Here is a 25907-nt window from a genome sequence, read left to right as displayed (position 1 = left end):
CAATCGTAGTCTGTGATGTACGCCTTGTAGGCCTCAAAGTCCTCTCCATCATACAGGCTGACCAGGAGGGACAACTGAAAATTGATGATGCTTCTAAGAACAACTGGTGCCCACGTCTCTCTCATTTGATTTACAATGTCCCTTGAGAGCTGCCTTTGGATCTCGTCTATGAGGGACGGCTTGAGACACAAGTTACAGAACTGATTTGTCACTTTTTTACTCAGATCTCGTTCATGATACATCTCACTAAATGTTTCCCAGTAAGTATCTTTTCTTTCTTGAAGTTTATTCACTATGTTATGTTCTCTCATAAACTTGTTATGCATTTCCTGAAAACGATATACTGCTGTTCCGCAGATGTGCAGCTTGATGTCCACATGAAACTGGCTGTTAACCAATTTATGGCCTTCTCCTAAATTTTCAGTTTGCTTGTCTATTTCTTTAATGACACCTGTGCAGTAATTCTGATCGTAATCTGTGGTCTTATTTATCAAGTCGTCCAGGTACTTGTTACACTTACTTATCACAGAGTCTGCAATCTTCTGAACCTTCATGACATGAGCATTAGAGCTCCACGATTTATTCACATGATAACCTCCTTTACTGGCTGTTCTCTGGATGTCCTTTTCTTGGAGACCACCTTCAAACCTCATTGAGCCAATTTCTTTATCTGCATTACTGGCTACCATCTCAGTTGTATTTTTATTACTAAAAGGCCACCATGAATGCACTTTTTCTTTAATATCTGATGTGATTTGTTTTGCCAAATCACATGAATAACAGGGGTAAGAAGACTTGGTGTTCACATGTTTATCTGTCACAATGAAATGTTTTGCTTGTGAGAGGTGAGATTCCCACAGTTTTTCCTTTATGTCTTTCCTTTTTGATTCATCAGCCATTATAGCGTTCTCCATGTCAGCTCTGATGTTGACATGATCTTCTGGAATTTTAAAGGACTTCACAATTTCTTCCCACATATTCTCAAATTCTCCTTTAAGTTGAGTTTCAGTAAGTTTGTTTTTCTCCTGCTTGCATTTTTGCATCAGCTCATTAACTTTCTCCTCAATCTTTTCTTCATATTTATTGATTTGCTTTTGAAAATCAATAAGACTTTGATGAAGTTTGATGAACTCTTCACTCTTCCTCACAGCATTTTTCTTACATTCCATGCAAAGTGTCTTAATGTTCACCTCAAAATGATGTTTGTGGTTTTCAATTAATTCTTTGTTATTAACATCACTGGTGAAATAGGCCTGAAGTTTCCTAAGTCCTTCCAGTTCCTGCTTCCTTGCTAACTCATCAGCCTCACTTTTTAATGCAGGCTCTAAATTATCGATCTCTTCACAGTTTTTAATTCTCCGTTCTGCCTTTTCCTTCCACTGTGTGAAGCTTTTCTGAATTTCCCATTTCCAGTCGCTGTACTCAGATGAGAGTTTTGAATAAGCGACAGCCCCCAGACTGTTCTGAAAACTGAATAAGAAATCCTCTGATTTGACCGCATTGCTGAAGTCTTCCATTAAGGTGATGAAGTCTGAGATTGTTAATGGTAATCGTTTCTTTCTTTGTTGTTTAATGTGATCCACCAGCTGCTGTTTCAGTTCAAACACTTTCTCACTGTACCCGCTACTGACAGATGCCATCGGCGGCTGACTGTGCCACAACCCTGGCATGTATTTCATTGTCTTCTTGATGTCGTAATGAATCACATCAGAAAATTTAGTGTAAGTTTGTTCTTTGTTTTCCTGTTTTGCTGCCATTTGTGTGAGAATATCAAGTTGTTTAAAAAACTTTGTGACTCCTGAAAAATTGAGGGCACTGGCCGAGAGGTCAGAGACATTGTGGTGAATGAAGTAAATGCTTGGTTTAATCCCAACTTCCTTCATCCTTATTAAGGCGTGGACAATGATCTGGAGAATATCCTGCATTTCTGAACTGGATTCTGATGACAGGTTTACTAAGACAATGTCACTTAGTCCAGTTATCAGTGTTGCCAGCTCATTGTCATGTTCATAATTGTTTGTTATGTTCAATAATTCCTCTGCTCTCAGCCCCTCTGTGTCGATCACCATAATGTAATCACATCCAAGCTCAGCTTTCATATGTTGGTCCACACAGATGAGCTGCATGAAAGCCCCCCATGTGCACCGCCCAGCACTCACTGCAAACTGCAGGCCAAACAAGGTGTTGAGAAGTGTGGACTTACCAGTGCTTTGTAAACCGAGAACTGACAAAACAAAAATTCGAGTGTCAGGATGTGTTTTTATCTGGACTTGTTTTAAAACATCTGACACCCATCTTATGGGAATATTGGAGACATCTCCATCGATGAGTTCAACTGGAAATCCAGAAAGCAACATGTCAGCCGCAGCATTTGGTAATTTAGTTAAGTGTTTCTTCAAGTCAGGATCACTACAATAAAACGAGGCCTCATAAATCTGACCGATTTCACGTAGGAAGTGCTCTAATCCCAGGGAGCTCCTGCTCAGCCTGTTAAGTAATTGTTCCTTCCCATTTGTTCTTCTAATTTGGGTCACCAGCTTTTCACATAACTCAGGTAGGATTGTTGAGGAAATGGAGTCCAGTTTGAACTTCATCCAGTGCAGAAAGAAGAGTCGCTCATCATTGGTGCTCCCCAGGAGAGCTTCAATAAACATCTTAATAGCAGGTGAAAGCTCATTTTCTAACTGCTTCTGACGAAGCTCCTTCTTTTTCTGTTCTAATTCCTTAGCGTATTCCAAAGGTGTTTTTTCACCAGTATCTTTTAATCTTTTATATTCCTTCTCAATTCTAGAGAATTCCTGCCAGTGTAGCCCTTGAAAAGGAAATATTTTTTCTTTAAGCTCAACAATTTTATCAGGGTTGAGATCAGAAAGAACTTTCTCAGCGTTTTTTCTTCCAGCCTTACATGGCTGGTAATCTTCGTCAATGTAAAAGCCCAGTTTTCGACAAGCAGCAGACATTCCTTCTAAGGTTACGTATCTTCTCTCTGCTTTACATATGGATGACAAAACAGTAGACACAAATTCAGCATCATTTTTCATTCCACGTACTAAAACGTTATCTCTTGTGATCTCACATATTGACTTTAAATGTTTCAGTCTTCTTGTTACTGCTTCTGTTTTGTTATTTTTAATATTAATTAACAAAAAGAAAATTGATTTGGATTTTAATAGAGTAGCAATCACATTCTCCTCTTCTTTTCCAATATCATCCACAAAGACAAAGATCATTGAGGAAACCTCAGCAAGAAAGCCCACCTGTGTGGACAGCGACTTTGCGTCTCCTCTGAGGTTCATCACCACCATTGGCTCCAATAACCGTCCTTCATTTTCCTTTTTTTGTGGTAAATACCAGCTGAGCTCAACAAGGCCATTGGAAATTTTCCGGGGAACATGTCCACCTTCCATTTCAGAATGAGTAAAGAAACTGTGATGGTCCTGAGAGCCACTGAGGAGACTGTTGAGGAAGGCTGACTTTGAACGCTGGAGATCCCCCAATCTGATGAATGTAACTGCGAGCATTGGGTGTGTTACGATGTCCTTCTCAATAATGGATGTCTCACTCCCTTCTGATGTTTGATGCCATTTTTTCCTAATAGTACGTAGTGCCCATTGAAGATTGTAGAAACTGCCATTATAATTTGGTAACAAGAAGGGCACTGCAATCTGGCACATTGACATTTTCTGCACCAACTCTTGTTGAACAAAGTGATCAGAACACATAAAAACAGCAACGATGACGTCAAGTGGATTTAAGACAAGTGTGTCCTCTGTATCATCAGAAAGCCATTCATCTATGTTTTCTTCATCTTCTAACTGACCTTTATGTTTTTTACCACATTGACCTTCTATACACTTCAGCATCAATGCACCTGAATGTACCATCATGAGCTTTTGAATGAAGCACCACGGGACCTCTTGAAGTTTTGATGGTTTATTTGATTGTATTGTTTGTGAGCTGATCTTCTTAATGTGTCTCATGCTGAGTTTCTCATTGCAGTATTCTTCTAAGCCAAGTCTTTCTAAAATGTCATTCTTGTGTACCGAGTGCCCCTTGTGCTGTGGCTGTTTAGACACATCATGACATACCAGCTCTCCGATTTCACACAAACTACTTCTCATTACTTCTGTCTGAGTGACTCGTTGTTTTCTGATTAAGTTCAACTCGTCTTTTAATTTAGCAGGATTTCCATCGTCTTTCTCAATTAGGTGTTCAAGAGAAGCACACAGATCAGAGCCCATGTCATCCCTAAGGGTTTGGATCACTGATTCTGCTTCTTTTTTACTGTTGTTCAAATCTTCTACCTCTTCAAGTGCTATTATGAACACAGATGCTTGTCCTTCTTCTTTGCTCATTCCCCATAGCTCTTTTATTTGGTGCTCTAGTTTGAGGATTTTATCAGTCATTGATTTCCATTTTCTTTCAGACACATCAGTCTTTTTTGGAATTCCACTCTTTAAATTCTCATAGAAGATGGCTGTGATCAGATACTGCAGATGTCCTTCATCTGTCTTGGCTAAAATCTGCTTCAGTCTGATGAGAGCTACAAGAACATTATAGAGGAGCATTTCTGTGATGAGTTCATTTGTAGAAGTGATGTATAAGACCTGCTTTTTGATTCTGGAAATCAGTCGCTCTTCATCATCATAAGTGGAGACCGCTTTTACTTCTTCAGTAATGACATAACTTTTTATAACTGATAATATTGTGTTTAAATTTGAAAAGGAAGTAGGATTTGATAAAATGTACTTCTCAACCAAGGTTTGTATTTGCTCAAATAAATCTACTTTCAGTACAGAGGGTAAATCTTTTGAGTCCATACATCTGACCAGCCTCAAGAGGAATTCCTGAATGGTGTTGTGACAAATAACATTTTGACGCCAGTAGAGATCAGTTTCTTCAGGCTGATTCATCCATATCTGATAGTGGACTTTAGTGAATTCAGTTACAAACTCGACACACTTCTCAGTGAATTGGTCTTCTGACAGTCTGCTCCATATTTCTGCATTTTCAATCAGACTTTCCACCAAATCTTCACACATTATAAATCTCTCAAGGTCACTGCTAGTATCCTGCACTCCAGTCTGATTTTCCCAGCATGCTTTTATCATATCTGATACAGCTTCATAATGAAGAAAATCATTTTTATGGTTCAAACTTATAATCCTCCACACTGGCACATATTGTTCCAAAGGTCCTCTGTCAATAACTTTCCATGTGCTGCTGGTAGACTGAAGGCCATTTCTCCAGTACTCCAAGGCAAGAAAGTGATCTGGGCCTCCAAAGATTTGTAAAGATAATGTGGAGTTTTCTGCAAGTTCTCCATTGTTCAGATAATTAAGTTGTTCCTGAAATGCTGATGTATCTGTTGAGAAGTCAACTTCATCTACAATTTCCTCTAACAGCTGCCTTGTTGTTTCTCTTAGATCTTCACTAAACTTTGTGCTTTCCACTTTCACTCCATATATTCCACCAAACGTGTTGCTTGTACTGACATGAGAGCCGTACTTTTCCAGGATATCTTTGCACAGCGTATCCTTCTCTTGCTGACATTTTGTGTTTTCCAGTTTTTTCAGGTCAGCTATCATTAATGGGTTGAGAAGAAGATCAGTCCAGCTTAATGTGCAGGTCGCTACTGGAGTGAAATATTTCTTCCACTGACATATGTATGGTGTGTGTGATTCTTCTACTTTTCTATCATGAACATTGTCATCTTGTCTGTCTACTTCTAAAATCGTGTTCTTGTCCACAATGTCAATTAATTCCTGGTATGCGCTGTATCCACTGTTCTCCAGAAGGACTCTGGCTGATTGCTCTTGACAACGAGAGGTAAAACCTGCGCTGATTTCTACTGGTTCTACTATATTGAGTAGTGACCACTTGCATTTTTTTGTAACATCAATCATTGCTGATCGTTTCTTTACATGATCCACGGGATTATTTGAAAGTAGAATACTCTGAAGCACCAATCCATCAGCACACATCTCTAGGATGTTATAATCACTAAGCAGTCCAGAACTACCAGATGGATTGAAAGCCTCGCTGTCTGAGCCTTGAGAACACATGACAGATTTTCTGTTGGCTACGTCTGATGAAGAATTCACAGAAATAACCAAACTGGAATGGAGTTTAGTGGATCCTCTCCACAGTGTCAATGGTGGTGTTTTAAAGTGTTTGCTTCAGGCTGTGATTAAATAGAAAAAAAGAAAACATATGATTATCCTTCAAATAATAAACACAGATTTAAATTATTAAATGGAAACAAATATAAAACACAGATTGTAAAATTACAGTGAATGATGTATACCAAATTGTAATAATAGTCTAAAGGAGGACAAATGCATTATTATATGTGATAACATCCCTTTAGCATCTGGGTGTTTAATCAAAGCTACAAACAAAGTGAAATAGAAACAGCAGCTAGAGGTTGAGAATAATTAGTGATGAGCCAATGACTGCTGCATGTAAGCGTGTGTTTGTTTAATGTACATAGAATTAGCCTATAAACATATACAGTATTGAGCCTGCTAATCAAACTAAGACACATTATTGACACCATGAATAGAAGGATATCTGGGCCATGGAATGTGTAGCACACTTAAAACGAAAAGCGTAAGATGAACAAACACTTGTATTTAGAGTAAATCACAGATCTGATGGTAAAGAAGCACATGACCTGGAAAAGAAGGATACACAAAGATTGCAAAGGCATTGAATATTCCTCAAACCAAAAGACAGTCCATTGCACAAAGTAAAAGTCATGACAAACTGAGGTTTCTGCAGCAGAGAGTTTGGTTTGGAATAAATTACATTTAACGATATTGCAAACTATTAAAGCATTTCACAACAATGATCTGTATATGAAAGTGGAAAAGACGAAGACCTGATCAGAATGGAAAAATAAACTGACATTAAAATATCACAGGATACCTCTTATGTACTGTAGATAAAAATCTGGTGGTCTGATTATTCTAAAGTGAACGTTTTCTGGGCCAAACGCTAAGTATGGTGATGATGGTATCATGTGTGAGTGGTGGATTTCAGCAATGGAGACTGATAGTCGTGACAAAAATGGTAAATGACAAATTTGGAATAACACAGAGAAATACAGGATAAAAACCTGCACCCTGTGGCAGACAATGAAGTAAGGAGGAGGACTGTGTGCCAAAAGGGTGTTGATCCAAGCCACGACATTGAAGTTACTTAAAATGGAGTAAATACATTTACTTATTCTTAGTGAGTGCATTTACATGTACTATAATAAAACCCGGTTATTCACAGAAACACGGCTTCAGAAATGGCATGTACTGTATACCCTTATTCCAGTTAGAGATTCATACATTTATTTCTAGTAGGATTGACTACTGCAATGCGTTATTGACTGGCCATTCAAATCACTCTTTTTGCAGTTTTCAGGAAATTAAAAATGCTGCTGAAAAAATGAGTAGAAAAACACTGGCTCCCAGATAAGTTTAGGGCAGATTTCAAAATCCTTCTTTTAACATATAAAGCCTATAAATAGCTGAGGTCCAGCTTAGTTATCTGAACTTATCCTTATTTACAAATCAGACCGCACACTGAGAGTTCAAAATGCCATCCTGCTTAAGATTCTATGGGTGAATAAAATAACATTGGGATGTCAGGCTTTTAGTTACAGGACCCAAAGCTGTCGAATGGCCTGGCAACCACTATGAGATGCAAATTCAGTCTCAGCTTTTAAATCCCAGCTGAAAACTCACGACTTCAGTTTAGCACACCCTGACTAGAGCTGCTGATTAGCTGTGCATTCTGCATCAATATTTATAATCCGTTACTCACCTTCTTCTATTCTGTTTCTCCTCTCAATAGCTGGATGTGGCACTTGGTGCCACTGCTCTACTGCTGGGCTGCTCTCCTGCATATGGAGATGTCATCTATGTATATAAAAGGCAACGCCCTCACTGACTCCTCACTAATTCTCCCACTTTCCATATAGATGGGAAACTGAAATTTTGCCTGATCATTCCTTGCAGTGTACTTACAAAAGTTAGGTATGTTTCATGTCCTATTGCAACACTCAAGGGGGGAAAACGGGTGTACCCCCTAAACTGTATATATAGATAGCGGAAACCCCTCCTGACTATTTCTGCGACTTCCAATATATGTAGGAAGCCCAAATTTCCCATTTTCATCCTATACACTGTACTTACATATGTTAACTATGTTTCATTTCGTAACAAACGTTTGAAAATAACATCTTCTTTTTGGTGGTTCTCATCATTATGCCATAAGAAACCTTTGGAATTGAACTCTTCTTTTGGTGGTTTCATTCGTTATTTCCGTTAACAGAGGATTTATTTCATGGCAGAGACGCACAAAGACCGTCCCCAGTCCCCCTTCCTTTTTCCTCACGGCCGCTGTCTGCGCACCTACCACGTAGTTGGCTCTCTGCCTATATACATTAACGACATCCCACGCTCATGTGCCTCCTCACTCGCTTCCTTACTTTTCTCAGCTCTTCGTCGTGCTCACTGCTCCCTTCTTCTTTACTCCACCACTTCAAGCCTGTTATTGTTTGCCTTCCTTCACGTCTTCCTGCTGGTGAATCCTGCCTTTTAGTTTAGTTTCTTCACACTCTTAAACCTACGGGCAGGCCTCTGCATACTCTACTATTGAAGGTTGCTGCACCAGTTATGTTACTATGAAACTTACAACCATCAAAAACTTTGTAATGGCATCAGGCTTCAGATCAGATCTCTGCACAAGAACCTCAATGAGGCAACGGTCTTCACTGGAACTGACTCAGGGTAGACTGGATTTATTCCTCACATCCAATGTTTCCTTTTCTTTTTCATAACTTCTTTAACACACTACTTCTCCGCTGTGAAGCGCCAGTATTTTGCTAGTCTTAGATAAAGGAACATTGGGATTTTTGTAAGAAAGATTCTGTCATCAGACTGGAGAGTCAACACAGACTCCACTATAGAATGATCAGGTGGGTGTGGACGAGAGCCAATCTTTCCTTTACGTACATCACATCACACACTGAGCATGGGGCCCGTGTTTGAAGGACTGATGGGCAGGGGCTGCAGCTCTGTGATTCAGGAGCTCCACTGGACTGCCAAACAGATTGCACATTTTTGTTGCTTGGTTTACTTGACGTGAGTCAGATAACTCCTCTCCCGACCCAAATCTTAACCAGAGTGTAACTGAGTATATTGTGTAACATCACTGAAATAAAATTTAAAGCAGTAACCTCCTCAATTAAGCAGGGGTCTGGAGGTTCACACCTTGACTCTATTGGGGTATTGCTGTGTTGTGAATTGCCAAATTAATGAGTAGAGAGATGGCATCAAGTCAACACCAGTCAGGAGTGAAAAAAATGAAAGCATGAAGAAGCAGCTTGTGAGGTACTTGCAGGTGCATTTAGAAATCTAAATTTGTCCAGCTTCTAGTAAGCCAAGTTATGTTACATCAGTTGCCTCTACAATAAAGCTAGCAGTTTACTGGAGAAACAATAGTGTGGTATTACTGTATGTGTAACAGAGTGTTTAACGAATATTATCTGATGTTACAGTACACATCTTACACAATGCATGACTGAGGATTATTAATTATGGCCATACAGACCTCAGGACCACCACACGTTGTTAAAGTCTGCTAACTTTAGTCGACATATGAAATGTTCTGAGTTTTATTGTACTGGGGACATGTTTGTAAATTGGCTCTCTTACTTACTATTTAGTGATTGGCTGAAGTACGGAAAAGTACCACTTACAGCATCTTTGACACACAAAAAGAGCCATCTGCTCAGATTAATGTCAATTATTCATTAATTTTTTGGTTGACTACATTACTGATTTAATTAATGCGTTATTGATGGCTGATGTCATTGGACGGACAAAATTGAAGCTAAGATAAATTCTTATGTGTAGGTGATATATTCACATGTTTATTTTTTAAATATCTAAATATTTGACTTATTCGTGACCCTGCATTTACTTATTAAAGTAAATGTATTAAGCCTGTACAGTGGTAGTATTAGCAGTTTTTTATTATTACTATTAGTAGTAGTAGTAGCAGAAGCACTGGAAGTAGCAGGATTAAAGCAGACCTGACACAAACACTGTCGAGTTATGGCGTCATAGAGGACTTTACTTCCAGAAAATGCAGATGTGTGCCATTGTGATTTGCAACAAAGAGACTGAAGAAACCCCCAAACATTCTCTTACAAGTTTGTTTTTTTAAGTATTTGTATTTGACGTTAAAAGTTAAACATAAGTTTGTGATGTCTGCTTCTTTATGTATTTAGTATTTATTTTTATATTCATTGTTCATATTAAAGCTGTTATAAGGAATTCTAAATTGGTAGATTCACAGAGGAGCAGATTTTTCGGCCCAAAAAGACTATTCTGCTTTGGGCCTCAGTTTGGCTAGGGTAGCACTGGGGTGGGGGACCAGTCTGCCGAGGTCTCCAGGACTGTGGCTGTGTCTGACTTTGTCTTTGACTTCATCATTTACAAGTTTAATCTCCTTCAATGTCAACTGGCAATTGATTAATGGACAGATTGTAGCGGGGCCACATAGGTATTGTTGTCGCGTCTCGTCTCAGCACCCCGTTTAAACTAATGTGTGTTTGTTTAAATGTCATCCCCGTAATAAGAAATGGGGAAGGGTGTTGCAGGGAAGCAGCAACCCCTGGACACGTCAGTACTGGGATTTTAACAGTTACATCCAGCTCATCATTATCAATTGATTAATGGACAAATAGTATTGGTTTTCATTTAAGTTAATCAGTTTCTACTTTGTTTTATGTGTGTTTTGACAAATATGTGTCTTTATATGTACTAATTCTGTATTTAGTAATTAGAATAGTCGATACTTGTATTTAATCTAAGAATTCACTCACTGTGCTCTGTGTCTGCACTCAATGACAAGTGCTATACAAAAAATAAGTTGTGTTGTATTGTATTCTTGTCCTGCGGTGCCAGATTTGCAATGTTTTAAATAATAGATGCCTATATTTTCATTATTATTTTGCCCAAACAAACAAGATGAACTTAAATACAGGACAGTTGCATTAGACAATTTAACATGAAAACATGATCCTTTCCTGAACTGTGCTAGGACATCAACACATTTTCTTTTCCTGAATTGTATCATCTCTAAACTATCTGTGAGAACAAAGCAGTAAACAGATGAATGTCGTGGGATCTAGGAATTGCCAAACTGGTTTACAGCTTGGGAAGAGAAGGGAAATGAACTTGCTTAAATAGATCAAGAAATTTGAGTGAAGACATCCATCTTACTGACAGCCAGCCAATCAAGTGTTAATAATATCACATGTCCCGAAAATCCATGTGGAATATCAAGATAAATATGGCTGGTCCAGTAGAAGAAACAGCAACGGGGAGGGAGAGAGCGAGAGACGTGCAACTGTTTTTATCTGATCTTCAGCAGAAGCTTCTCATGAACATCGCTGAATGCTAGATCAAAAGCAGCCCAAGGACATTCATCTTTGACACTTTTCATAAGCTTTTTCTAAAGATTATATACTGTATATAGACTTTGATATCTATATCTTCCTGTATGCTTTTCACTACTGGTATTATTGTTCTTTAATAAATACCAAGTTGCTTTTAATGTTCTCTACTTTTTCTTCATATCTAGAGTGATTGATGTAATAAGGTAAATATTAGAGCACCTGAAGCAGTAAGCAAGTGCCATAGGATCTGAACTGCGAGGTTTATCAGCTGATGACAAAGAGCTCTGTCCAAAAGTGAACAGTACGTATAGTAAGTAAGACATCATTAGATGATAAATGGCCTATAGCCAAGGATGCTGTGCCTTTGTATGTTTGAATATATTCTTGGAGTCCAAAGTAATATTTAACTCTGAGATATATCTAAGACATCATACATTGTTTGTGCCAAAGATAAGTAAGTCTCTTTAAGTGCTCAGGAGTGGCGCATCATTCATATGGCACTTATGTGGTTAAAGTGCTAGGGAAGTGTTGGGCTGTGCATGCGTCATTCATACGGCACTTTTATGGTTAGGGTCTGTGTGTGTGTGTGTGCGTGTGCGTGTGTTTGTGTTTGTGTGCGTGAGCTAATTTTAAGGTGTGAGAGTAAACCAATCTGGTAACAAACTTGAGTAAGTCGAGGATATACCACAATATTACAATTCTTTAAACTGTAAAGCTACCAGTTTTGGTACTTACACATCTTTCAAGTATTTTTCTGTAGTTATTCAAGGAATGTTGCGGTCTCTACTGACCTTTATAGACCTCCAAAATATAATTCCAGGTTTTTTTACCAAGGAATTCTCAGACTTAATATCTATAATAAAAGCTAACTACGTAAGGTTCCTAATTTGAAGTATTGGGAATACTTGAAACAATACAGAAAATAAAGTGAACATTCTCTCATTTTAACTAAACATGGCTACAGCATACCATGTTTAGTATGTTTTAATTACAAACAGCAGAATAAAAATAACGTCAAGAATCAAAGAGCAACATTTCATATTCTTCCACCAAACAGCAATAATACACTGCCACCTGGTGGTGAGATAAACAGTAACTGCTAAACTATATATATTGTAGTTGTTACATCAAAAATGTGATACCTTACTCTAATAGTAAGCAATTTCAGTTTTCATGGTTCATGATAACCAATGTGACTCGAAAGCAAGAGAATTCACAAACTAACTGCACTCTTCTGATCTTAGCCAGCCCACACACGCTACATTTAGTCATTTCACAAGGATTAAAAGTTGATGTGGGCAGCACGGTGGTTCAGTGGGTAGCACTGCTGCCTCACAGTAAGGAGACCTGGGTTCGCTTCCCTGCGTGGAGTTTGCATGTTCTCCCCGTTTCTGCATGGGTTTCCTCCCACAGTCCAAAGACATGCAGGTTTGGTGCATTGGTGATTCTAAATTGTCCCTTGTGGATGCTTGTTGTGTGTGTGTGCCCTGCGGTGGGCTGGTGCACTGGCCGGGGATATGTTTCTGCCTTGCACCCTGCGTGTTGACTGGGATTGGCTCCAGCAGATCCCCGTGACCCTGTGTTAGGATATAGCGGGATGGGCAGTTTGTGGATATCAGTACATCTGACAATTTCTGAATTTTATCTGATGTAGAAATACTGGTAACCTCAAGTAATGAGAAGTGTATTGTTAAAAATGTTATTTTTTTCAAGGTTTGCTAATATTCTAAATAATCTGTCTGAATGTATTGCTTACACTAATAAAACTAGCAACGTAACCAGTAAAGTGAAAAATGTAAATGCCTAGGAAAAGGTTGCAGCAGACACGGTAGCTCTTGAAAACATTATTAAGAAATCCTCCAGCATTAAAATACCTTGGGAGACTCAGAGGGTCTGATCTAAGGAGACCCTGCCAGAGAGGTGAGTGTCAATGGAGGAAAACTAAACTAAAAGTCCACTATTAAATACTGAAAGCACAAATGACTGAATATAACAACACAGTCTACCAACAACACAGGAAATCCAAGAGTTTTAATCTCAACTATTGATGGTCTTCTAAACCCAGCTCAATCAAGAAAACAACCCTGAAATCTTATAGCAAAACCCGTGAGGCTTTTTCAGCATTATTAAACACAAAATAAAGTATATTAGATGTAATATAATGCAAAGTTAATCCTCTTGAACCCCTGCATACTCTTTTAAGCAAATTAAATTCCTTCACTCAAATAGATCTACATGAATTCTGTAGAATAATTTCTCAACTAAAACCCTCAACACGTTTCCTTAACCAACAGACCTTTTCAAAGAAGTCTCCGATGAGCATATTGATGTCATACTTAATGTAGTGAACTCATTAGCTATGGCGGTGTCCTCAGGTTGTGTAAAAAAATTTTATATAATACATAGATATATATATGTTTACATGCTGTATATACTGCATATACATATATGCTGTATATAAACATATCTATATATATAGTATTGGAATTGCTCGAGGAATTTCTTCTCCCTGATTTACTCTTAAATTTAAAAAAAGAAAACTAAAGGAAAGCAACTATAGCCCTGGACCAGCACATGAGGTTTAGTAAATATAACATTCTGTATAAATTAAAACACATTAGCTTGTTTTGGGCATGGCAGTACATATACATTTTTTTAGATTAATGTACTACGAATACAATATTTTTCAATGATTTTTTTAAAGCCGCTTCAGCAAATAAATTTAAGAAAAACAGCTAAATGGTTAACATTATGGATAAAATAATATATATTTAAATAATATATATTATAATATAATAGTATTTAATAATATCTAATAATATAATACATTGCATTCAGCATAGCTACTGTTATTAAGTATTAAAAATGCATGTGGATTAAAATCAGTTTTAGGTAACGTTCAGTTAGAAAATGGCCAATCATTTTGTAACCTGCTAGCAGAAAACACAAAGCAAGGAACAAACCCTAGGTAGGGTGCCAGTCCATCGCAGGTTGAACACACAAGGACACACCAAACACACACCGTGGCCAGTTTAGTATCACCAATCCACCTAACTTGATTGTCTGAGGACTGTGGGAAGAAACCCATGCAGACATGAGGAGAACATGCAAACTCCACACAGGGAGGACCCGGGACCAGAACACTGATCTAATTACAGTGAGGCAGCAGCACCACCACTGTGCCACCGTGCCACCCTACAAATAAAGGTTTCATCTCATTTTTCAAGTTTCCTCAAGACGACTCATACTGTATTGGCCAAATATGTTTAAAATTCTGAAACTTACCCGCAACCTGTCATGTGTTTTCCTCTCCATTCCTACTCAGCAGGAGAGCTTTAGAGAAGTTGGGCTTTATATACGTGGAGTGGCGTGCAGAGTAACCATCTGCTCCTCCTCTACTTGTAATATTGTAGAGTCAGCACTCACTGGAGGGAACCTGAAAACGGAGACGTTAACAAGTTTTTGGCAATGCTGTTTAGTTTATAGTAATGACTGCCTTGATAGATAAATTTATCTAAAGCATAGAAAATGTACATTACAGGAAAAAAATAAATAATTTCTCCTCATCACTACATTATTCATTCTATTCCTTTAGAATGGCATTTAGAAAATGCATACTTTTTTTATTGAATATAATCTATCTATTTATAAATGTAATCAATTTATTGATATTCTTTCTGAATCCACTTATTTTACAAGTGGATCACAAAGTGCTGGATCTCATCAATATCAACCATGAATTGGAGTTCATGCTGAACAACAAAATGGATCTTCAGAAAGATTTCATAAGGGGATCATTTTAGGTGTCAGACAGAGCATTTATTTATTTAGATTCATAAAAAGTTCCATAAATAACCAGAATTAGATGATAACAGAAATCTGCAATGCACTCCTAATTTTGAAAGGATTCTCACTAAATGCAATCACACAGGCTCAGTTCAGGTTATCTTGGTCTGTTGGCTAATAGACATTGGCACTGGGCAAAGGAGACTGTTGACAGTTGTAAATATGTGGGGGCAATCAGGGCCGTGAACTGACTTGTAATGGAAATTCAGAAGACGTCTGCAGAGAGGGACAGCAGCACTTCTAAAGTTTAAGGAAGCCTAGTCTGTTTAGTTCTGTTGGTCTGGTTTGGAAATCCTAATGTCAGCAACTAACTCAGAATCAATCAAACTGTAGACCACAGCAATGAAACAAAAAGTAGGTTTTACAGAAAACGGGGATCTCCTGTCAGACTGGACTCCCCCACTACACACTCAGTCTCAGTGGCTGCCATCAGGTCACATGTCGAGGGTTCCAAAGATTAAAAGCCACCGGGTCAAATCCTCTTCCATTCCGACTGTGATTAACCTTCTAAATGAGTTGAACTTTAATAAATCACAGGATGAGCAGATAGCATCGGTTAGGTCTAAAGGGTGGTTTCATTTTTATGTCAAATATGTCTTATTATTGCTGACTGCTATATTTTACTTATTTCTGCTGTTTTTGTTTAATGACCGAGTTCTTTGTGATGTGTTTTAAAGTTATAATGTGGTTTCTTTGTAAAATCTGTTGACAAACCAAATTTTCCACTCAGGACAACAAATTTGAATTGAATTGATAAGCAGTGACAAACGAGACAGTGGTGCCAATTGGTGACATTATGATACACACACACACAAAAAGGCAAAAATAAAATAGAAACAAAATTATTTAAACCAAAAAGTTATAGAATTTAAAATAATCTGTAAGGAATAAAACATATGCAAAAGGTTCAAACCACACACAATAATATTTATAATGAACAACGAGAGCTTAAAGATAATTACTTCATAACAATGTGCCAATTGAAGACATTCCAAAGGTATACTTTTTCCAGTCTCTCTAGTACTGATTGAACAAAGTTTTGTCTTTCTTTCTTGTCTTTAGAACATTCTAGACAGTGAAGTCACGAAAGGAACTGTACATCACCACTTGAAAAGTTTGGGGTGCCAACCCACTTAGTTCCAACAAAAATATTTGAAAAAGTCCATAAACGTTAGGGCCAATACAAGAGACTTTCCAAATAAGAAAAGTTAGATTGCTGTCAGGCTACATAAGAGTTGGTTCGGTGGCGAAAGACAACACGCCGAAAAGACAACTCGGCGAAAGACAACTCGCCAAAAGAGATTTCAGCAAAGAAACAACTTGGGGAAATACAACTCGGCGACATTCTTTACCAGTTAGGTAATAGTTAGGTTCAAAGAGATTTTTTAATTATATTTAAATGAGAATGTGATTTAAAATGTTGAAAATAAATTTATAAAATTGATGAACTAACTTTATTCTGCAGATGGAACAAACTCTGTCTTACATTATCTTCTGCAACCAAAATTGCTAATCCTTTATATAAATTGTATTGATTGTAATCGTATGATAACATTATTTGGAATACAGAACGTGACCTGTGAATACGGCTTAAGGAATATCTTTACTCTCAACGTATTGGAACTCTCATAAAGCAGGTGATTCTGTGGATTTTCCGGCGCCCTACGTTGTCATTTAAATATCATTAAAAAGTCTCTTTGAACCTAACTGTTACCTAACTGGTAAAGGATGTCACCTAGTTGACTTTTCACCGAGTTGTCTTTTCGCCGAGTGATCTGTTGTCCAGTTGCCCCTGAACTGTAAGAGTTGTACTGCGAGGATGGAACTCGATGGAAGACTAAACACTTTCTTCCTGGCAGCAGTGGGATTTATAGGTCGGGGACCAGAAGGGGTGGAGTCAGTGGCCCTCACTGGGTGTCGCCTCTGTGCTTTGGAGGGAACTAAAGAAGAGAATGTTAGCTTTAGTGCCTCCTGTCAACCCATAGCAGTAATACATACACTTTATGGACAAAAGTATTAGGACACTCCTCTTAATTATTAATTTCAGGTGTTTTGATCAGACCCATTTCCACAGGTGTATAAAATCAAGCACCTAGCCATGCAGTCTCCATTTACAAACATTTATGAAACAAAATGAGTCGTTCTGAAGAACTCATTGACTTTGCGCGTGACACTGTGATAGGATGCTGTCTTTTAAATATGACAGTTTGAGAAAATTCATTCCTGCTGGATATTCCATGGTCAATTATAAGTGGTATTATTGGAAAGTGGAAGTGTTTAGGAACAACAGCAACTCGGCCACGAAGCAAAAGTCCACATAAGGTCACAGAGTCGGGTAAACGACTGCTAAGGTGCATGGTGTGCAAAAGTCATCAACGCTCTGCTGATTCCATAGCTGAAGAGTTCCAAACTTCCAGTGGCATTAATGTAAGCACAAAAACTGTGTGGCAGGAGCTTCATGGAATGGGTCTCCATGGCCGAGTAGTTGCATGCAAGGCTCACATCACCAAGACCAATGCCAAACATCAGATGGAGTGGTGGAAACGTGTTCTATGGAGTGACGAGTCATGCTTCTCTGTTTGGCAGTCAGATGCAAATCTGGGTGTGGCAGATGCCGGGAGAACTTTACCTACCTGACTGCATCGTGCCAACTGTTAGGTTTAGTGGACGAGGGATAATGTTGTGGGGCTTCTTTTCAGGGTTTGGGTAATCAGTGAAGGGTAATCTTAATGCTTCAGCGTAACAGCATTTTGGATAACACTATGCATCCACCTCAGTGGAAACAGTTTGGGGAAGACCCTTTTCTATTCCAGCATGACTGCGCACAAAGCAAGGTCTATAAAGACATGGATGGATGAGTTCAGTGTAGAAACTGGCCCACACAGAGCCCTGACCTCAAAAACATCGAGCACTTTTGGGATGCCCTGGAATGAAGATACAAGCCATGCCTTCTCTACAAAATGAATGAGCACAATTTCCCACTGTCAACAATTCAAAATCTTGTGGAAAGCCTTCCAAGAAGAGTGGAAGCTGCTATAGCTGCAAAGGGGGGCCACCTCCATATTAAAGTCTATGGATTTGAATGCAATGTCATTAAAGTCCCTCTTTGTGTAATGCTCAGGCGTCCCAATACTTTTGTGCATGTAGTGTACCTCAGATAGTACATACCAGAGGCGCACATACAAGACAACAGATACAAGTGTAAAGAAAAGGAATGTTTCCACTGGCACATTGTTAGTTTTTTCATTTAATTTCTTGCAGTGTGTCGCTGACTGCTTATGCATTTTTTTTGTTTTTCTTTTTGATACACTTTGTTAATCCCCAAAGGGAAATTGTCTTTTTAATTATACAGCTTAAAAACCAGGCCTGTTTGTTTAATCTAGCATATAACCTTCAGTAAAATGGTAAAACTTTGATATGCAGAATATAAGGTCCAAATATGTCTGTCTGTCAAAGCTATTTAGTGTCACATTGCAGTGACATACTGATTAGTGATTATTGACTACCAATAACGGTGCACTATACAATAATGTGCAGTGAATCCACTTGACTTGAGCATTCCTAGTTTTCATCCTCTTTCTCTGTATGTTTAGCATTCGTTTGCTGCTTCCTGAGCAGCTCTTCTTCTCTCCACCGTAGTGGCCCACTTCTTCTCTTCTTTCTTCTCCATCTTTTTGCATTAAAACTGATTAAGTCAGTGTTTGTGTTGCAATTACTTAGTACGTTTTCCTTCATTTTTCACTTAAGCTGGCACTTAAGTGTTCAATCTGCTAAAGAATTATTTAAGATATGAAGAGGTAGGGGAAGTGACGCCGACGGTGGTAGGAATGACAACGGCGCCCGAACGCATGTGCCACACTGCTGCCCTGCTGGCTGCTGCCAAAAGTTGATTCTACAATAAAATAACATAAAAAAGAGTAGTAAAAATCATCACCCCGAAAGCAGACAGTAGATGTCACATAGCACAGTAGAACGTCGGTTCACGAACGTCTCTGAACACGTACAAATCGGGTTACGACCAAAAAGTTTGCCAAACGTTTGCATCTATTCATGACCACACACTCGGTATACAAACACGCCAGGTTCCCTTTCAATTTGTGTGGGCCGATGATTTCCGCACGTGATCAGTCTCTCCCTGTGCAGCGAGCGAGCGAGAGAGAGAGAGTGCGAGAGAGACAGACAGACACACACACTCACGCTAGAGAAAGACACACACACTCACACATGGGAGAGAGGGCTGGCCACATAAGGCCGAGAAGGCAGGTAAAGATGGGCTTTTTTTTAAAGAGACTGATTGTTTTAACCTCGTTGTATTTAATGAAGACTTTTTTCTATTGGATTTTAACCTCCACTTCACTTCTGTTTACAGCAATCAGTTCGTAGTGTGCATTGTTGCAATGTTACTTTTCTTGGTTGTTTATTAAATTACAGATTTTTCATTTTTTTCCCTGTGCTTAAAACTCATAAAAAAAAACTATTTTTAGCGAGTGGTTGGTAGCACTATAGCGCAAACTCTTGCAATGTTAGTTTTCTCTGTTGTTCAAGGTTTTCTCAGTGTTATTCAATGTTTTTACATTTAGTTTACTATTATGCTGTGCATTCTGTGGTATAATTAACTATATTTGTGCTTAAAAATCTTTAAAAAAATATATTTACATACAGTTCCTACGGTCTGGAATGGATTAATTGTATTTACATATAATCCTATGGAGGAAATTACTTCGGGTCACGACCAAAGCAGGTTACGACCAGAGTTTTGGAACAAATTACGGTCGTGACCTGAGGTTCCACTGTACACAAGCACCAAATTTCAGGTCAATAGGTCAAACGGTTTGTGAGCTACAGGTGATTTAAAATCCTGGACAGACAAACAAACAGCCATGGTAGCGTATTATATAAGAACATTTTCACCACATACTGTAGTGATCTTGGGACAAAGAGGGATGGAGTCTCCAGTGTCTGTTATACTGTTTTAGAGTCCATGCCCTCCAGTTTTTCAGGTCTGGTTTACTAGTTGACTTGACCTGACTAGTTATAAAATGTCTATGTAGTCTGTGGCCTGCTCTTTGTTAACTGTCATTTCGGACATATTCATTCAGTTCGGCAACACTTGGCAGCAGTGTCTGTGGTGCACGTGGATGAAGCCCCAGTATTCAGTGGGATTCACTGGACCAAGTAGTCAGACAAATCAGATAGAAGAAATGTTGTGCCTAACTGGTCTGAATTCGAGCACAACATGGCTGCTGTTCTTTTAACGTATACAAAATATGTTTTGCAATTCTATATCCACAGCCGCTGATTCAGGATGCTTATCAACCCCTGGCATTCTGCTGACAGGTGGGTTCCTCTTTCTACAGATTTTCCTTTTTTGATCATGTAAGTCAAAAACACAATTTCATTAACAACTCTGCTTCTGCTTTTGGTTCTACTTTCTGCCCTCAGACTGGGTCTGAAATGGCCACTTGTTTCTTTTTAGTCAGGTGCCAGCATTTGTGGCTCATGGTATCTTCTGCTAGCTGTGGCACATTGTAAACCCAAAACTGTTAAACGCCACTCTACACGCCACACACTTCCATTTACTAGTGAAATTGAAACTGGCCCACTTTGAATCTGTCCTGTCTCCTCCAGCCGACTCTTTGGTCTGCTCAGCTCAGAGTCTCACCACTGTATCTGCGTCAGCTGCTCCATCCTCTGCTGATATAAGGACTTGCCTCTTTAAATTCTTTTTTTGATCATGTTGTCACTTTAGTGTTTCGTGTGTATTTTCTTGCTGCAATTACCCTGTCATTCAATTGCTTCTCCTTCATGGTGACACAGTGGTTGGCACTTCAGTTGTATCATCAAGATTTCAGAATTGTCTGCCTATAAAAATATAATTATACATGAGGGAGAATACTGAAAAAGCATAAGCAAGTTGTGAAAATATTAAGAATGACTTTTATTTAAACCAAAACAAGGCAACAATGCAATGAACAGAGATAATACTGAAGAAAGCAGAAAAATCAAAAAAATGAGATCAATTACAGACGTGAACAAACAGTAAAATGACTGCAATAAAGTTAAATATAAACCACATTATATCAACAATCATCTCTAAACACATAAAATAATAGGAAAAAATGTGAGCCATCTCAAATGTACTCTGTGGGGTTAAGGTGAGGAACAAAGGCAGGCCAAAGAAGCGCCTACATTTTGTCAGGACAAAGAGAGGACTTCTGACCAGCTGTGGTGTCATAAGGCTTTCCTCCACTGTCCTGCCTTTGTGTCAGCCAGCAGTTTCAGTAGCAGGATAGCTGGCAAGATATGAAATGATCTCTCAGATGGACCAGTCTTGTGTGTCAGACCTGCCCTGAGTGTGGTCACTTGAGAGTGGACAATTCTTGAGCAGTGATCTGTCCTGCCAGACCTCAGAAACTCTTCCTACAGTCTGGACACAATGGAGTGACTTAATCTTGAGCGGTCTGAAGAATGCCAATGATCCTCTGTGTTGCTCCTGGTGACATCTGAGGCATTATGGAGTGAACTAGCTATACTACCCGTCTAAGACAAACTGAAATCTAAGTTTGCAGTGCACCTTCTATCGGAGTGTATCTTGTAAGGCAGTGGTCCTGAACCTTCTTGACAGCAAGGACCACTTTACTAGAAGCAAATTTTTCCAGGGACTGGGGAGTTTAGTGGTTGAGGATTCGGGGCGGGTGTGTAGGCAGTTTTATACACAATTTACATAACATTTCTATTATTATTAAGTTATTAAGCAGTTCACATACGTTTGCAACCTGAGATTTTTCTTTGTTTTTTGCATATAACAAAGACATATGCATTGCATTTGTCATTCCAACAGATTGCACATCACAAACATTAACACTGTTATCGTTTTTTCGTGTCTGCTGTTTCTATAGGAGGGTGACAATGAGTTAAATTCCAATGGATGTTTTTCAGGAAACAAAAACAGCAAAAAAACAGTACGAGGCAAGTTCGAAGAAACAAATTTTTTTTACAATGTTTCTGTTTTCGGATCGTTGTGCAAATGTGCACAACTGAGCTACGACCACAGATCTAACTGCTCTGTGGATGATTCATTCAGGCATTTCAAAGTCACTTCGTTGTAATGAAAGTATCTGCTGAATATACTTCATAGTAATGAGATTTCTATAGACTCGTCTCATATGGGGAAACTGTCGGGACCATCAAAATACTTTGTTGTAATACTCTCTCACCTCGGTCTCTCTCCTCTCTCTACGCCGCTGCAAAGCCCTGCCTGCCAAGCGTTCTGAAAAGTCTGAGTGAGTCTCCGTTGCCGGCAGTTCTCTCGCGGCCCGGTAGTGGGCTGCGGACCAGGGGTTGGGGACCCCTGTTGTAAGTCATGTGGTAATAAAACGCATTGCATTTCTTTTTCCAGATGGCACATTACAAACATTAGCATTGTTTCTACAAATCCCATACCAACTGGCATATATTAGAGAAATAGCAACTGGATGAACACACACATTCAAACAGATACTTGTCCTTTTATTAACACTAGAATTACCAGAGCCTACAAAAAAACTCGTAGATCCGGCCCACCTTAAATCAACAACAACAACAACAACAACATTTATTTATATAGCACATTTTCATACAAAAAGTAGCTCAAAGTGCTTTACATAATGAAGAAAAGAAGAATAAAAGACAAATAAGAAATTAAAATAAGACAACATTAGTTAACATAGAAAGGAGTAAGGTCCGATGGCCAGGGTGGACAGAAAAAACAAAAAAAAACTCCAGAAGGCTGGAGAAAAAAATAAAATCTGTAGGGGTTCCAGGCCACGAGACCGCCCAGTCCCCTTTGGGCATTCTACCTAACATAAATGAAATAGTCCTCTTCTTAAATCCATTCGCACCTCTCCGCCAGCGTCTTTTGTCATCTAACTGTGCTGATAAATACAAGGTGCAAGCAGCCGGCTATTCCATCCCCCCACCGACTTAGAACATGCGCGAACTTCTCCCAGCTCATGCCTTGATTGATTATCTGGGAGTGAAGTGGAGTTTTCGAGTGGAAATAATAAATCGTTACTTGGAACACATGCATTTCATGTGTGTTCCGTTTCTACAGTAAACTGTGTAAACATATTGTTAAAACAGAAACTTTTTCATATTTTAGTAATAAATGTTACAAAATGTAGGCATAAACTATAGAATGTGTAAAGCCTGAAGTCCAAAGGTCAAATAAACACTTTCACAAAAGGTTCAAGAATGATACAAGAGCAACTCGCATAGAGGAACATCACAACGCCGTCAGAAGGAAGGACTCACGATCACAGATCAAAAATCACATACAAAATCAACAGGACATACATTTAACTGGGACAATGTACAAGTAAGATTTAAGGCCAGTACTAGAAGTGCCAGAGAGCTGGCCGAATCCTGGTTATCAAATGAGAACGCCATCAACAGACACTTAGACATAAACCCAGCATATGCAAACTTAAGTGGAACATGTTCATAATAAAACGTCACGAACTGTACCCCATATATATGCTGTTTTACAGCACGATTAGAATCGTCTGAGTATTAAAGGTGTAAGTCTATTTTATAAGCACATTTTATTTCATCAATGTTAATATCGACTATAACTATAATTATTCTGTATTAGCACTGCTATGAACGATTTGTGAAATTAGTGTTAAGTATAAAAAATGAAACTATGATTATACAATTCAATGTTTATTATATTTATACATTATTATATCTGTCTTTACACATTTTGCACACATATTTAATAAATGTAATAAACTGCACCAAGAATGGTTAAAAAATCATTCAAAAATGTGTACATGAATGTAAATATATGCACAAACCGACAGTCGTGAGTAACATTTTTAGAAAGTTCAAAATGAAACACAAATCGCAAAACGTCTGTGTGCAGACTCGAACAAGCTTTTTCAGAATACATTAACTGACAAGAGGCTGGCCCGCCCTTTCTGAGTTTTGGTAGCCAACACAAGCCGTGATTCACCAATTCTTGGTAGCCAACTGAGCCATCATTGGTCAATTCTTGGTAACCGAACTGGGCTGTGAATGGTCAATTCTTGGTAGCTGATACAGGCCACGATTGGCCCGAGCTTTAAATTCTTGGTAGAATCTTGGTAGCAGAAAGCGATCTGGTTGGTTTTCGCTACCAAGAATTACCTCGACTCATGGCTGCTCGGAGGCGTTACTTGTCAATCACGCAGGTAAACGCGGGTTGTTTTTCTGCAGTTATATTTTTGAATAAAAGGGCATTTGTTCTGTTATATTTGTACCTTTTGTAAAAGTGTTTCTTTGATATTTGGACTTCAGGCTTTACACATTATATACTTCATGTCTACATTTTGTCAATTATTACCAAAACATGAAAAATGTTTCTGTTTTAACGATGTGTTTACATAGATCGTTGTAGACACGGAACACACATGAAATGTGTTCCAAATAACGATATAGTAGTTATAAAAGATGTCATTTTGCTTGACTTCTCACTCTATGCAACTCTAAGCAACTGACACGCAGTTAAACAGACTTGAGCTGAGACAACTGTGCGGCAGTGGGGGATGTGATAGTAGGCTGCTTGCTTCTTATCAACACATTTACAGGACAAAAGAAGCTGATGGAGAAGTGTGAAGCGATTTAAGGTGGGACGGATCTACGAGTTTTTTCTTTAGCTCTGGTAATTCTAGTGTTAAGGCGGATGTGTAGAAAACTGAGCTTATGTTTTTCGGCAATCAAGCTTTGAATGAAGGATTAGTGTTAGGTTTACCTTTTTAAAGGTGACCCAAATGGAGTAAAAGTGCACCTGGCAAGTTGTAATGCCTCACTGCACCAGCTGATATGCCACACAGAGGATTAAAACAAATTGACCAGGTTTTGTTAAATTACGCACACTAGAACAAGAACTTTCTTATTCCAAAAAAAATGTTTCTTTTTTCCATCAGTATATAAACATAATACAGGCTCTTTGTAAAAATGTGACTTGGCCAATGATGTCGACCCTGTTCTGGTGTGTTCACGTGATAGTGAACAGGGGCCACACTTATAAACGGAGCATAGACACAAAAATGTTGCATAGACTTGTTTCCACGCTCATGTCAAGATGTATAAAAACTAAACTTGGCATAAAGCTGATCACATTTTCATGGCAACCTCACACCATACATAAGCACATTTCTGCTCGATTTTGTAAATGGGTGGCACTCAGCATCAAAGCAGTGCTACTGTTTCTGTGTCATTCACCTTTACATTTTAGATCCTTTACAACCATGACACGGGCTTTATCAAATACTCCAAAATTAATTTCATATTGTTTACAAATTTAAAGCACTTGATTGTAATCATTTTGTAACAGTATAACGGTGCACAGAATGGCCAAACTATTCCAGCTACCACGCCTGCTTTAGCATTGTTAGAAGACATCGCAAATGGAAGAAATAGAAGAGAACGCATATCATACTGACTTCCTGTCCCATGAGGATGACTGGCTTCCAAGTCCACTCTTGGAGCTGTGTGCTGTTAGAATGCTAGGGTGTATACTTGATATCATTTTTATGATGTGTGGTAGAAATTTAACATCTTATTAAAGAAAGAA

The 25907-nt window shown here is 38.6% G+C and overlaps 3 protein-coding genes across 7 annotated transcripts in view; 2 read left to right on the top strand and 1 right to left on the bottom strand.

Moving 5' to 3' along the window:
* LOC114661780 (interferon-induced very large GTPase 1-like) overlaps positions 1 to 25907 on the bottom strand; it is a 138086-nt gene that overhangs the window by 40688 nt on the left and 71491 nt on the right. Inside the window, exon 2 of one of the 5 annotated variants that reach the window (XM_051934701.1) lies at positions 115 to 648. The exons of 3 other annotated variants lie outside the window; for them this stretch is intronic. In XM_051934701.1, coding sequence (XP_051790661.1) covers positions 115 to 648 — 534 coding nt within the window. Of the gene's footprint in view, positions 1 to 114; positions 6181 to 25907 lie in introns of those variants that run through there. One more of the 5 variants, XM_028814980.2, reaches the window with a different exon arrangement.
* LOC127529812 (uncharacterized) overlaps positions 1 to 25907 on the top strand; it is a 119184-nt gene that overhangs the window by 61736 nt on the left and 31541 nt on the right. The window lies entirely within an intron of this gene.
* Positions 1 to 25907, top strand: part of LOC114661781 (up-regulator of cell proliferation-like) — a 133425-nt gene that overhangs the window by 78872 nt on the left and 28646 nt on the right. The window lies entirely within an intron of this gene.

Source organism: Erpetoichthys calabaricus, chromosome 12, assembly GCF_900747795.2.
Source record: "Erpetoichthys calabaricus chromosome 12, fErpCal1.3, whole genome shotgun sequence".
Lineage (NCBI taxonomy): Eukaryota > Metazoa > Chordata > Cladistia > Polypteriformes > Polypteridae > Erpetoichthys > Erpetoichthys calabaricus.
The sequence above is the reverse complement of the archived record's forward strand: the minus strand, read 5'-3'. Positions and strand labels throughout refer to the sequence as shown.